At 41.8% G+C, this 15,272-nt stretch overlaps 1 protein-coding gene across 1 annotated transcript in view; it reads left to right on the forward strand.

Moving 5' to 3' along the window:
• Window positions 1-15,272, forward strand: part of adarb2 (adenosine deaminase RNA specific B2 (inactive)) — a 223,908-nt gene that overhangs the window by 170,993 nt on the left and 37,643 nt on the right. The window contains exon 5 of the mRNA XM_026179160.1: window positions 1,830-1,944. Coding sequence (XP_026034945.1) covers window positions 1,830-1,944 — 115 coding nt within the window. The remainder of the gene's footprint in view (window positions 1-1,829; window positions 1,945-15,272) is intronic.

Consider the following 15,272-nt stretch of genomic DNA (forward strand, 5'->3'; position numbering starts at 1 on the left):
GGATACATGCAGGAGCAGCCAGGGATCCAAGCACCAACCTCTGGATAGATACAGTACCTCCTTGCACCTTTAAAACTGTCTTGAATTGAAAAAAGAGGCATTTTTGTATACCTGTTTATTCACTTCTGACACATGTAAAACATTATTGTCATAGTCCATGTCCCAAACTGTTTATTTGGTTTTGAGCTGTCTCGTGAAGAGTTTCTTGGCTTTAAAATGTCTTTTGGCATGACAAAGCAAAATATGCCTTATAACTATATTTCAGAGGTGAATCTGGAATGAGGATGTTTACTGATCATTGCCGCTGACCGTAAAACCGAAAACTGGCAGCAATAACAGTGAAGTGTTAGCCAAGCATCAAGTAAATAGTGGTAGAGGAAATGTGTCTTTTCTTGTCTTCGTTGCCTGTTGTTAAAAATAAGGAGACTCGCCTCAGTTTTGACCTGTCACCCAACCGTTAGCTGAGAACCTCTGTGCTAAGTTATTGACCGTGATGACTTTTCACTGCTCCTTCCTGTTCTACTCGCCGAAAAAGCTTCGGGCTGACACCGGTGTCAAAGCACCAATATGCCCGTGTCCATACATACACACCCACACGCCACCCACCGCAACACAAGCTGTGAGCACCTCCACCGCCAGTTCCTACTGTGAGAGTATTTCACAGCCTTGACGAGGGCTATAATGTGCAATATGCTCATTCATTTGCTCTCCTCGCCTTTTTTTCTGTTTGCCCTTAATCTCTCTGCTCCTCTCTCACTCTGTACGTCTGTTACTGTGGCATCTGTTGATGTCCTTTTAGCCACTGCGGGCTTCAATCTGTCCAAAAGGCCCACTCCACTGCCACTCTGTTGCCATCTTCCAGTGATCCGTTTGCGCTCTACAGTTGGCGTGGAGACTGCTTGGAGACTAAGCCCTTAATTACTACTCGAGTAAAGAGCATTAAAAATTCCAAAGGGTGCGAAAACCGTGCCCATGTCTCGGCAAACATCTGGTGAACAGTGTGGATTTAGTGGATGTCTGGTGAGAAGTGTTGAGTCGGAGGTGGAGGGGTAAATGTACATAGAGAGCACAGTTTTATTTCATACTTTGCATTTTATCTCCAGTAAATCAGCATGAGTAATGTCGGTCAGACCGAGAAGCAAAAACAGCAAGTTTTTAGAGGCGCTCCAAATGGCAGATGGTGGAGGAAATGAGAACTGAAAAATGGTGTCCAGCACGATCGTGCACTCCAGTGAAGTCAGACAGGAAACAATGGGGTCTGGGACAAGTGGCTTTTATTTTGGGATATGCTGGCAGAAACGATAATGAGTACATGACAGCATATAGCCAACTCTTCTGCTGTTAAAGTTAATGGCTGCTCAATGAAAACTTTACATTTGCATCACAATTGCAACACTGCTTTGTCAGATCATGTAAGCGGGAAGGTTAAGTAGGGAAGAGCTTAACAAAATGTGCATGTTGTGTCTCTTTAACAACCAGACGAGGATATACAGATTAAATGCATCATCTAAGATCTAAAACACTCATGGCTATCAGGTATCATTGATTTAATAATACTGTGTGTAGAGCTTTCCAGCTGAAACCTTTCAATAATAATCAAGTTGCTGTGTGCTACTGTTGGAAATCTTTTTTTTATACCGATGCCTCGAGCATTTCGATGATCTCTATGCACTCATAGCTAAACAGGTAAGTTGGCTTTTAGGATAATCTCCCTAAACCTCACTCTGTTTACCTGAACAGGTTAACCAAGTGCAGCAAATTTAAACCCGGGTAGTCGGTCTCCACAGATTGTGTCCAGTAGAAATTAAGGGAGCGATTGTGTTTTTCAGGACTTTGCTGATTCAATATTCCACTTGGTGAGGGAGAAGTACCGGTCGCTGGTGGGCGGCTGCAGTCCTGTGCACGCTCGGCACAAATCCCTGGCAGGCATCGTAATGACCCGAGGTATGGCAAATTTCATTGACTTTTATATATCACTTTGAATTATTGAAGTGGTGCAATATAAATTGAGACAGTAAGGTGGGGGGTGAGTGAGTGAAGGAGGGAGAACAAGGAAGAGATGGGGAAGGGACTGTCTGTAGGTTGAGAAAGAAATGACAAACTGAGGGTGGGAAGAGGGAGAAAGTTTCCACTCCATGCTGTACCTTGCACCCTTACATGAGAGTATACCTTCCTGATGAATTATTGACTGCTTAGAATCTCTGAGGAGAATGAGACATGGTAGTGAGTGTCAGTCATCCTCACTGCATACTGGACTTTCAGTGCTCATGGAGCTTTGACAGGAGTTCCAGATGTCACAGTGGGAATTTTAACTAGATCACCTTAATCTGAAACCTGACGGAGTGACTCAGTGAAGGAACAGTAAGTAGGAGGAGGCTTCAATCTGCTTTTCTCCTAAAGTGTGAAACAATGAGTTCCATTTCTAGACATTTACATGACTACATCTTTGTCTTACAGGAGTGCTGTTTGTTGTAGTCGATCGGGGCCTCCCACACACAGACGTGTGTTATTTCTGCTTCAGCATATTCCACACGCACTCCACATCACTTATAATAATTCTATAGAGTTGCATGGCACACATCCACGCCAGGATGATCTCGCATTAAGTTTATACGAAGTAAGCTGTCAGGTTTCTAAATCTGTTTTTTATAAGCAGGGGTGCACAAAAGTGGTTCGCAGGTGCGCATTCGCTGTCAAAATAAAAGATGCTCACCACATTAGAAGTAGTGATGTGCGATACCACTGATTTCCTTTCCGATCCGATACCAAGTAATATTCAGGGTGGTATCGACGATACTGATCCGATACCGATACTTTGTACAAAACGGATTTTATTTATTGTATCTCAAATTATAGCGTCATAATGATTACAGGACATCAGAATACCTTCTTCTTATCACTTAATAATGCAGAGTTCATCATATAGAAATAAAAAAACTAAAGTTGTGTGCTATTTGAACACCTTGCCTGCCTGCAGCACTAAAGGACTCTGTGAGAGACTCTCACCCTAGCAGCACCTGTCCCTCTCCTCCTCTTCAGTTCGCCTCAACATACGCTCGTCATATTTTGTGATATGATTTACTCTGAGGTGTTTGACAAGGTTAGTGATGTTGCCACAACCATACATGCCAACCCTCCCGATTTTTCCGGGAGAATCCCACCTTTCTCCAGATTTTCCACCCGGACAACAAAGTTGAAAAACCATATCGCAGAATTCATAGCGCGGCCCAGCCAATTCCAGTTTCCAACAATGACGGCAGCGACTTAGTTTTAATATCACTCTTATTTCTCTTTCTGGGTCGCAAAAAAACTTTTAACATATTTTCAGGTGAGAATGTAGCTGTGTAAACTTCAAATATCTGAGCCGACCGACACATCGTCTTCAAACCCCCGCGGTCTTTCACCACTCGGGTTAAACATGATGTACAAGTCACTTTGATAACTTAAAAATGTTCTTGTTTGGCTTTTTCAGTGTTTTATTTGTTCGTGAGTAAATCGGTTTGGCTGAGATTAAAGTTATTAGATTAGATTAAATTAAATTAAACTTTATTATTCCCTCGGGAGGGTTCCTCCGGGGTTTTCACACAGCTGAATAAACGTCAAACAGAAAACTGATTAAACAGAAGAGTTTACGTCAGTGTCCGGTTATATTTTAGACAGCAAGGAGCAGACGGCAGAGTTTCACTCCACCGAGGGAGCTCGTGACGTACTACCCGGCTTTCTTTAGACCGCGAAGGCCGGTCCTCAGGTGGAAGCAGCCTCTGAATTTGGACACCCCCGCTGTTTCCGGGCCGGCCAATAATAACGGTGACATTTAACGTATTTTATCCGATAAATAAACCCTGTAAAATATATTTATCCGCCCAAACAGCCCTTTTGAATGTCTCCCTAATTCTGAGGTCTCAAGGTTGGCAAGTATGGCCACAACACCTCACTTTTTTTGCCACATTTATTGCAAACCACGGCTCAGCTGTTTGTGGAGGTAAAATACATCCGCACAATTACGCTCAGCCATTGTTGTGAGTGCGCACGCCAAGGGGCTGCGAGACATTTATACAGCCGTATTTCGCACATGACTATGAAAGGCGGAAGAGGAAGTAGTTCCTTTGAATGTAGGCAATCCGAATGTTATAGTTTCTTTCCACTGTGTTCCTGTTAATGATAAACTACAAATTTACTCTAAATTACTAAAATATCGATATTTTAATGTGAGAATCGATTCTAGAACATAAATGATTGGTATCGGAGGAATCGATATTTCAGGATCGATCCGCACATCACTAATTAGAAGTTGCAACGCGCGTTTGCGTACATAAGATTCTCTGGAGGAGGACAGACATTTGTTTAGAACTTAAAGATGTCGAAGAAGCAAGCTCCTTTAAGCAATTACTTTGGTGTTCCTCCACCTCCAAAGAAATGTCAGAAGAAGTCCGAACCGCAAAAGAAGCGCGTGTTCTCGGAAAAGTGGTTGCAGGAGGTGAGCTGGCTTCAAACAAATGATGAACGCACAGAGATGTGGTGCAGAATATGCCGTGAAAATCCCACTCTAGCGGACAAAAACACTGCCTTTTATATGTACGCAAACGCACGTTGCAACTTCATATCTGGCGCATGTCTTTTATTTTAACAGCAGATGCGCACCTGCGGACCACTTATGTGCACCCCTGTTTATAAGAGAAACTATAACTGCGTTACATAAATGTAAGGTTAATCGCACCAAAGACCTTTGTCTTGAACGTTCCTAGCTGTTATCTGATGGTGTGCATTTCTGCTGTTAGCTTGTGTGTCATTGTCTGTTACTGAAAATTGTTGTTGGGATATGCTAGCTTTAGCTGTTGCTGTTAAGGCCCCATTTCATTTATGCTAACCTTGTTAGCATTATTCTTACAAGGTTAGTATTCTCTTGAACAGTAGGTGTCTCCACTCAGACTAAACCTCCACATCCTCCACACAGGAGGAGAAGTCGTTAAAACCCGTCAAAACTCAGCAGCAGCACAACAACTACCACCTGTGGCTTGTGACCAATGTTCCCTCTAAGCTGCGTTCGTGCGTACTGCTGGCACGGTCTCTGCGCAGAAAAAATCTGCATTGCGCACAAAAAAAAATCTAACCTGAATTGAAATTAAAGTAAATACGTTAACAATTCTGTTTTGCAGTGTTAGTCAGTAAGTGACTGGCTGCTCCAGTGTGGGATTAGAACGATGCCACTTTATCCCATAGTCCAGCCAATCACGTGATTCACATTCACGCATATGCGCAGCTAATCAACGTCGTTGACAGGCTATGACAGCGTCCTTATGTGCCAACACCGGTGTTTTAGCTAGCAAAGCGGCGTGGCTGATGTGGAGTGAAGCCACGTTAATGACAATGTGGACAACCATTGGAGATGTGAGCAGGACAGACGGAACAATTGACGGAAAAAGTGTGGACTTCATACCAGTTCTTAAATTGTGTTGATAGGCCACGTAAAACCAGATTTGTGATAAAAAATATATGCAGTGTTTGTTTTTCTTCCTCAATACTGTCGTTGTTTATATTTACTGCGGGGAGAAACGGTAAAAACAGCGTTTTATAAGAAAAAAACGCTCGAAAGCACTCTCCGCCTGTGAGCAAACATGAAACCAAAACACCCCCCACCCTTTGCCATTGGTCGAAAAATGTACCATGTCGACCAATCAAAACATGGCATTTAGTTGTTAAGAAACGGGAGGAAGTTATAGGAGTGACGGTGTGTTTTGAGATGTGAGAGATTTGCGACGTTTAGCGCAAATCTTGTGTAGTTAGTGTGTAGTGTAGTCAATAGTTTTGTTGTGTGTGTCAGAACAATGAGGCGACTGCTAAATGTTACAGGTGTTACAGCAGTGACACATCTCCTGTTGTCAGGCCTGCAGGTATCAGGCTGTTGTTCTCCTTTATCTCATAGTGGACAGAAATTATTTTTTGGAGTGGCACAAATAATTTGTGTGGCATCAAATTTGATGCAGAACAGCTGATTGTTCTGTAAATAGTTTGAAATGTTTATTTAAAAAACGCCTCGGCTGCATTTTTAGGTAAGCAGCTGCAAAAAACTGTTTGTTGTTTGCAAAACTCAGTAACTTTTTTGAAGAAGTAACTATATAATTAATTGCCCAACATTGGTCTTTATATACTGTATTTTGCAGACAGAGAGTTACAGGACTCTCCCAGACCACAGACTCAGACTCATAATACAGGTCAGAGCTTTATAAAAGAAAAAAAAACAAAAGAAAGTTGTGTTTTCAAAATTGGAGTTCGAGTTATTTTTACTTCCAGTAGTGTTAACATACTACACAGGTCACGAACAAGATTTATTTAAATTTTCACTGTAAGTGGGCTAAAGCAGTTAATTAAAAGTAGTCTAACATAAATGCTGTAATTTTATTATTTTAATAAACCATGTAACTTGGATGGATTCGATGCTGGCGTGACCACAGTGCACACGTCTGCTGTTGCGCACAGTGGTCCAAGGGACCGCTCAGGGAGTTTGTGTGTTCGCTCAGACACATGAAAAATTAGAGGGAACATTGCTTTTGACCACAGATGTGATGTAAATTTAATGTCAGTAGCTAGCTGGCCAGCTAGCTAGGTAGCTAGCTGGTGTTTTTTCAGTCAGACAGGAGATTTTGAAACACCAGGGAAGCTGACCAGTTTATCACTGAGACCTTTTGTTCATTGGTACCCTAGAAAGACCTCACAATAGATAAGATGAAGGCTGAAAGGCTTTTGGTTAGCTTTTTTCTGCACACAGGACAGTGTCTGTACAGCTAACCTTTTCATCCGTTATCATTCCAAACACACACACAAGATCGTTAAACAACCTTTGTGTAACAATTCAATTTAAACTTTGTTAACCTTTTTTATTTAAAGGTGGAAAATTCTGAATTTCCATTATACAGTCTGAGAGCAGGGTAAGACAACCTAACCCAGGGGTCGGCAACCTTTCTGATGGCGAGTGCCATTTAAAATTTCCTCAGAAGTCAGTGTGCCATATGATTGCATTAGCAAAAGATTTAATAACGCTCTATATGAACAGTTACACAATATATAGAACCACTTTATAGAATTATATTTGTTTGCAGATGTAGGCAGCTATCAGTGAATAGTTATCAGCTATTTTGAAACAAAAAAAGACACTTTTTATCCATAACAAGAACAGCAAATGAACTGTACAACAGAAAATACAAATGCTATTTATGGTCTCCTCACAACAATGATAAGCAAAATAAACTGGGCCAATATGGCATATCTGTTAATACAGAGATACACATGTTAATGGGATCTCTGGTCTCCCATTCAGAAACACAGGTCTCCAAGTGTCCAGCATTCAGAGGGCTACCTGAGGACTCATGTGAGAGAAAATCTGCTCACACAGATATGTAGAGCCAAATACAGTTCATAAACAGTTCATAACTTCCCTTCAACTCATTCATGTCACCTAAAAGGTAAACCTGTTTCTCCATCACCTGTTCAGCTCTGATGATTCAGTAAGGACATCTCCTGGTTTCATCTTCATGTTTCCCTCTCACCAGGTATACAAACTGACATCCTGACCAGCAGCATTACAGCTGTGGCTCCAGCAAACCTCAGCTGACACTAGAAATTAATATTAAATAAATTCTAACAACAGCTGATCAAGCTTAAATGTGCTGCTGTTGTTTAGTGCAACATCCGCCGGTTTCCTCTTTCTGGCGCAAAGTGGGCGATAAACAAACAAGAGAGAAAAGCCGATCAGCTGATCATTGATGAGTTTCATGATTAAAGTAGCAACAGGAGAGGGAGGGGGAGAGAATGAGAGAAGAAGAGGCAGCTGTGCAGCGTAACGACAGAATAAATCCACCTTTGTTTCTTTTTCCATTCTAGCTGAAGTACGGACAAACTGCGTGCGTCCCTTCTCAGCTCAACACGAAACGCATAATATTTTCTCTGAATACGAGACGATTCTGTCTTTTTACGGGACGGCTGGCAACTCTACTAACCTTATGAATAAAAAGTTCACTATCAGTAACATCATAGCACCCACCCAGCTGTATAGAAACTCCGTCATGCTAGCTCACGCAGTATGAGTTATTGTAACTGACTGTGAAAAGTCAGCACAACGAAAATAAACTACACCTAAACTTGGTTTATATCTGACCCAGATAGACTGCAGGTCATAACTTCTTACCTGAAGTTCAGTTCACCTGACACTCAGACCGGCGGCTGCCTCGGGGCTCTCCTCGTCCTGCCTCCCCTCTCCCTCATCCACCTGCTGGCCTCCACCACTTGTTAATTTTACTGAATCTGTGGAAGCTCCGCCATAGCCACCACCAAACAACTAAGTTATTTTTACACATCAGCCAGCATCTGGCCAATCCACCACCTTTCATTGTTTATACCGTTACAAAAATAAAAATCATCGGCCCATCAAGCAAATGCCCGGTATGACCGATGGCCAGTCCAGCTATGGTCGTGCCATCAGTTAACCCTTCGCGTGCCAACAGGGTTGCCGACCTCTGACCTAACCTAACCTGTAACAGACTCTGTTTTCTGTTTTGTTTTGGGGTGTTTTTTATCATTTAAAGATAAAAAATCATAAAAAAAAGTAATGGATCAATTATTAACTTAAAAAAAAAAAGAATGAGCCAAATTTTGACATATTTTCTTCACATATCAGTAAATAAAACAATAACCTCCACCCCAAGAAATGAAAGGCACACGTAAATTGAGATAAATAACTTATGCAGCAATGCTATGTGAGAAGATATATAGTAAAAGTCATGGTACGAAACACAGGGCCTTCGCTCTCTCTGGGATCTACTGTAATATAAAAAATGACCACACACACACACAGACACACACAGGTGTCTTATCTGGCTCTGTGGCTGCAGGCTGTGGGGGTGCAGGGGTCAGCGAGAAGGGATTGGTATCTCAACTGTCTTTGGAGTGCAGCAGCTCATCAGTTTAGACTAAAGTGAGGCCGGCGCTCGTCCTGACCTAATCCAAACCCTCTCCTCTCCCTCCCAGTAATTGCTTCTGTTTGTTTATTAATAGCACACATTATCTTCAAAGATCCAGACATAGGGCTGCCGAGTATTCGCAGTAAGGCGGCGGCGGCAGCAGTGTGGTGGCCAGAATCCGTGCAGTCAGACACCAAACTTGACAGGAACACTGGGGAGTCCTGTTCTGCACCCCGCCCTCCTTTTCTGCCACTCTCCATGTCTCCGTGGCTTTTGCCTCGAGAATATTAATCAAGGTCCGTCTTTTAACCATAGACAGAGAGCGAACCCTCCTCCCCCGCCCTTGCAGGAGTCCCACCGAGACATTTGAGCTTCAACCTGAGTGAGATTAGCCTCACCACCAGGCTGAGAGTTGTGAGACGACTACCAAAGTAAAGTGCCAGAACGCATCGTCAGAAAGTGTGGAAAATCTCATTTGAATCAATCTGAATCGCATCAGCTGTCTGGTGATGGTAAACAGTGCTCATAGAAAGATGCTAAAAAAGAAGCACACCCTTTTCCTCCTTTCTTCTTTCTTCAAATTTGTTTGTTGGGATGGAGTGAGAAAGCCGTCCTCCGAGGCTTACCCCAGGGACCGAGAGAAGAGACGATAACAAAGGGTTTCAAGCAAGTTAATTACAAGTGTAAGTTAAGCTATGGTTCGAAGTCTCCGCATCCATTTTCAAATAAGGATTTCTCTACTCCTAATCTGGTTTTATGGATGTTGCAAATTTTAACATTTAACAATCACGTCCGACAACAGAGCAGAGATGCACGCGGGATTTGTTGCGGCAGCGAGAATTTGAGAGCTCCAGCAGCGTTCCACAAAGACAGCCTTATATGTTGAGAGCGATTTCCTGTTAAAGCTAATAAAGATTCAACAGGGTGCGTTCTCTACTCTTGCCAAGTTGTGTGTGTGCGTGTTTTTTCCTTTTCCTCTCCCCTGCTGCTGAGCATTTTCAGAGATTTGCTGCGATTCAGACGACACGGTTTGGATGACATTCAGCGTAATCACCCAACATCTTGTGATGAAAGAACACATGATAGATAGGATTCATGAAGCACAACCTAAATGGCATATAAATGAGTTGACTAAAAGTTGACCTTGAGAGCTTAGTCTGCTTCAGAAAAAAATGTTTTAACGTCTGCGTTATGGTGCTCAGAGATAATGGGTGGCTTATTAAGAAACATTTTCCCTGTTTTATAACCATAGAGAATAAAGGGATTCTGATAATCGCTTTCCAGTGTCTTTGAGTTGCAGCTGGCATGTATAATAATGGATCATTGCAAAGTTCACGGTCATGTCACTCCCTGTGGTTTCTTATAGTTATTGCCTGTAAAGTATCCTCAGCAATTGTGCTCACTTTTCACTTCAAACATGTAATAGCTTTCTTTGTTGAAGTCTTATATTTCCGGGAATAATTCACAGCAGCTCGCTGACAGTCGGTTTAGGTTTCAGCAGGTTTATTTAGGAACTCCAGCAGACGAGTATTCAGATCCTGTACTCCAAAAATAACACTACAGCACTTTACAAACCCTCTGTTACAGAGAAACTGAAGTTTTTCCTTTAAATGTTTTAATTGAACTAAAAGTACAGATTGATTTTTGATACTTTCTGTTGATGACAAAGTTTTCATTATATTTCATTGTCACTTTTGCTTACTTGCATTTCTTACAAAGCGATTATTGATTAGTCGACTCTCTAGGATAAGAACATTTTTCCACTGAAATCAACTTGGCTTTACTTTAATCCATTCATCCAACAAGAAATCTGCTCAGTCATTGTAGGGGAGAATAAACCAGTATAGGGACAGTATTTAAATCACCACATTTCTGTACGTACTTCCTTAAACTACCTATTAAGTGTGCAATAAACACTCCTGATTACTGGTTTATCAAAAAGCACTGGCCTCAGACCAGAACTTGCATTAGGATTGGGACAAGGTGTAATAAGAACATTTCTTTTACAAATAAATTAGTTAGAACAGTTTGGAAGAGCCATTTATTTTAGCTGCAGGATATCAGCAAATTAGCTTCTTAATTCATTAAACTATCATATTAACGTTTAAATAAGGGTTAATCTGGCCTCGATGGTTCATCGGTTAGAGTGAAAGCACAAACTTTAAAACTCTCTGTTGCGCAATTAGAGGTGTTGATGCAATGTAAAAGATTTTTAGATTTCAAATTAGATGATAGCATTTTAAATTCTGGGAATGGCTGCAATAAATCATGTCCTGCTTTAACACCTGTTTCAAGCTAACTTACAAAGTTAACATCATACTACTTTAAATGAGATTGAATGGTCTTAATTATTAGTTTTAAAAGGATTATTGAGGTCAAAGATGAAACAGGAAGTAGGGTCATTTTCCTATTGTCGTTTTGCACATTGGACATTGATTTTGCTACACTTGCCCAGTTTAAAAGAATTAAGAATTAAAATGACCTGAATATTGTGAACTGAAAGAAGGACTATTCATTAAACTAAGTGCCTAAAAATGTTTAAACTGGATGCATAAAAGACAACCTGACAAAGAATGAATGACAGCAGACCACATAAATACGCACAACATATATTAGGAAGTGGAAACACACAGGGAACACAGCTGATGCAAATTAACATGACGCCACATGGGAAGCAAAACTAAACACACTGAACACGGAACACAAGACTTTAAAAATAAAACAGAAAACATGGAGACATAAACTGGGAAGAGACACATGCACAGAAACACAGACACAAAGAGGACAAAGACATACTGAAACACACAAGGGGGCGAGGGAGACTAACACCGGGGACATTACACACTTGCACACTGAAGACACGACACTATAACTAACATAGTGGGGAAAACAGACATGGGAGGAACCTAAACAGACAAGAACTAAATAGGGAAACAGAACTCAATATCAACAGAACTGACTGAAGCCTAAAGTATACAAACAAGAACGTCATAATTCAAAAAGGCATGAAACTCAAAATGCTGGAAGAAAAGAAACAGCCCATGACAGAACCAGTGTAATAGATGTGAGGAGGAAGTCAGAACGTTTAACTCATTCAATGTACTTTTAAAATAAAAGTTTTCAAATCAGGTGGTTAACACATTTAAAAGTGGAGTGTGATTGAATTTTTAGTTTTTGTCTTTATTTTATTTATCTTTAATTATTTTCTTTGGTAGAAGAACTTTTCGTTGACCCAATTTCAACGGCTTCTACTCCTGAACCAGCGCTGATGTGGGCGTTTGTCTGTATCGTTTAGGAGAATACTGCAGGGGGTAATCATACCATCAGAGCTGTGTACTTTTAAACTCCTCTAAAACAATGAACAAACATTACGCTAACCACCTGTCACATCTTACTTCTCCTGGTGTTATTAGCTACAGTACAGCAGCTCCCTGAGTATTCGAGCCCATACCAAATGAAATCTCCAAAATCACAATGTTGATGGAAAAAAATGATGCTTAAAGGAATATTTTCTTCATTGTTGGTCTGCCAATCAAGCTGGACTCAACTGGAGTCAGGCACATGCTACTTATTCCGCCTCATAGCAACAAAAGTGCCAAAGCTAAAAAAACAAAAACGCTTTGCCTCCAACACACTCTGGATTTTCAGCTGGCAGAAAACACTTTGGTGTACGGAAAAGTCTATATCGCAGCTCTGCACCTATACGCTGAGTGAAACTGCAAGCTTGTTTTTTTCCCCGTGTGTGTCACTGTTGGCGCCGATGACCTGACTGAACCACGCTGTTTTCCAGTCTCTTTTAAACACAGTCCTGCCCTCGTAAAGCAAAATGTGAATTTAGTGAAGATGTGCCATCTAAGAGCCTAAACAACTGCCCCGCAGTCTGCCGCAGTGCTGTGTAATGTAGTGTGATGCAGCCTGGTGGTGAGGGGCCATTTTTCCAACATGGAGACAGACCCAAGTGGAATGGACCATATTGTAGGTTGAAAGTAATGCAGCATTAAGCATAAACACTCAGGAAGTGCATACAGTAGCTTTTTGATAAATGTGTTGACTTACTTTGAGATGTAAGAATAAAACAACCTGGTTCAGCATAAAAAAGTGCTTCACTTTTGATTTCCTTTTGTGGCGAAAGAGCTCCTGCTCATTGGAGACTGTAAGCTCTGTCTCTTTAGTCTTTACTTCAGATACAGTAGAAGAACTTAATGTTCTGCTTTGTTGAAGGAGGCACCGGCCAAAGTGGCCCAAACAAGCAGTTAATGGTGCACAATTTGCATGTGCAGGACAGTTTTGTGGCACACTCGAAGTCACGAGGTCATTAGGAAAAGGAACATTTTAGTCACGGGTACTGACACCAATCAAGACCAATGAAATTAACTCACTTTAACAGCACTCGAGCCATTTTGTGACACACGAAGCAGTGATATGCCACACAGCTGACCACAGTGTTCAGTCAAATAAGTTAAACTGCCCAACTTGACCTCAAATGACGCCAGTAATAATCGTGAATATGATTTGTCTGGGTGCCAATCACTTGAATATGAGTGCAATTTTCCCGCACTTTGACCTGGCAGGCCTGCGCACATTCCCTTTAATTCTTGACAGGGAAATTGCACTGCTTTGCTTGATTATTACCACTCCTCCTACCTCACTTTTTCCTCCATGTAGGCTAAGTCAGGTTCAGGAGCAGTAATCACAATACCATTAAAAAAACATACCTGTATGTACCGAGGGCTTTGCAGAAGGGAGGGGGGGGGGGGGGGGAGTCTAAGCTCTATGTGGCGTCAAAAAGTTTGTTTACCTTCTGGGTTGCTATAGTGAGGCGGTGTTTTCCAGTTAAAGGGCTCTGACAGGCACTGACTAGTGTAGTGCAGCTGCTATAATGAGCAGTTCCAGGTCTCGCTCTGATGTACATGCTTTTTGAAAGTGCTGTTATCCCGAGGTGTGACATCTTTGAATCCCCAGTAATCAACAGATGTATTTGTGTGACGCCTCAGGCCTTTGACTCTACTCTACCTCGATCCTTTCGACCATCTCTTTTTGTACTTGTGAGATGCAGCTGATTATTCCTGGTTTAAAAACAGCATACTGCCTGTGGGCTCTCTGCCTGCCTCTCCCACTTTCTCTCTCCCTCTCTTTCATTCATTTCTCGTCCTCCCCCTCCTCTTCTTTCTCCTGCAAACTGAAGGCAACCTCAGTGCCAATTTCATGGGAGGGTAGCAAGCAGCGCTGCAGAAATTATCCACTGCAAAATTGATCTAAACAATCGCAAAGTGGAACGGCAAGGAAAAGCAGGAGAATGAAATTGGGAGAGTCTGTTACCTTTTTGAACTTGCTTTATCACTGAGAAAGGGTTGGACTGCATTGCTTACAGGGAATGTCAATGGCTGTACTCACAATACTGTTTTTCTTAGGATTGTACAGTCTTCATACTGTACTGGAATAGTGCAGAATTTTAAACCTACCTTTTTCAAGAAAAACTGAGATATGATTACATCAAATTGCACAGGATTATGTGTTTCTGAAACTACACACACCAAATTATGTTAATGACCAGTTTACACAAAAGAGCTTGTTTTTTGTGAGCAGTAAACTGAACAGGCGTCATTGTCTTTTTATCTCTGAGCAGCTGAAATATACACTGATCAGGCATAGCTTTTTGTGCTGGTCCCCCTTTTGTCACCAAAACAGCCCTGATCCATCGAGGCATGGACTCCAATGCAACCCTAAAAGTGTATTGTGGAATCTAATTTTTAAGTTATGGAAGTGGACTTAAAGTATCATCCCACAGATGCTTGACTGGTTTGAGATCTGGGGAATTTGTAGGCCAAGCCAACACTTCAGACTCGTTGTGCTCCTCAAACCATTCCTGAACCATTTTTGCTTCGAGGCAGGGTGCATTATCCTGCTGAAAGACGCCACAGCCATCAGAGAATACCGTTTCCATGAAAGTGTGTGCACGGTTTGCAGCAATACTTAGGTAGGTGGTGCGTGTCAAAGTAACATCAACATGGTTGGCAGGACCCAAGGTTTTCCAGCAGAACATTGCCCAAAGCATCACACCTCTGCTGAGTTGCCATCTTCCCATAGTCTGGCATCTTGGTGCCAGGTGTTCCCCAGGTAATTTGTCAAGCCAGGAAAACTTCCTCTGTTGCTCATGTCCAGTTCTCACATGTCCATTCTTGGCATTGTTCCGCAGGGGACGGGGTCAGCAACCCGATATCCCACCCACTAACAGGTGGCATCATGAAGAGATAATCAGTGTTATTCACTTCACCTGTCAGTGATCGTAATGTTATGCCTTCTCAGTGTATATATGAC

Source organism: Astatotilapia calliptera, chromosome 9 (genome assembly GCF_900246225.1).
Source record: "Astatotilapia calliptera chromosome 9, fAstCal1.2, whole genome shotgun sequence".
In the NCBI taxonomy this organism is placed as follows: domain Eukaryota; kingdom Metazoa; phylum Chordata; class Actinopteri; order Cichliformes; family Cichlidae; genus Astatotilapia; species Astatotilapia calliptera.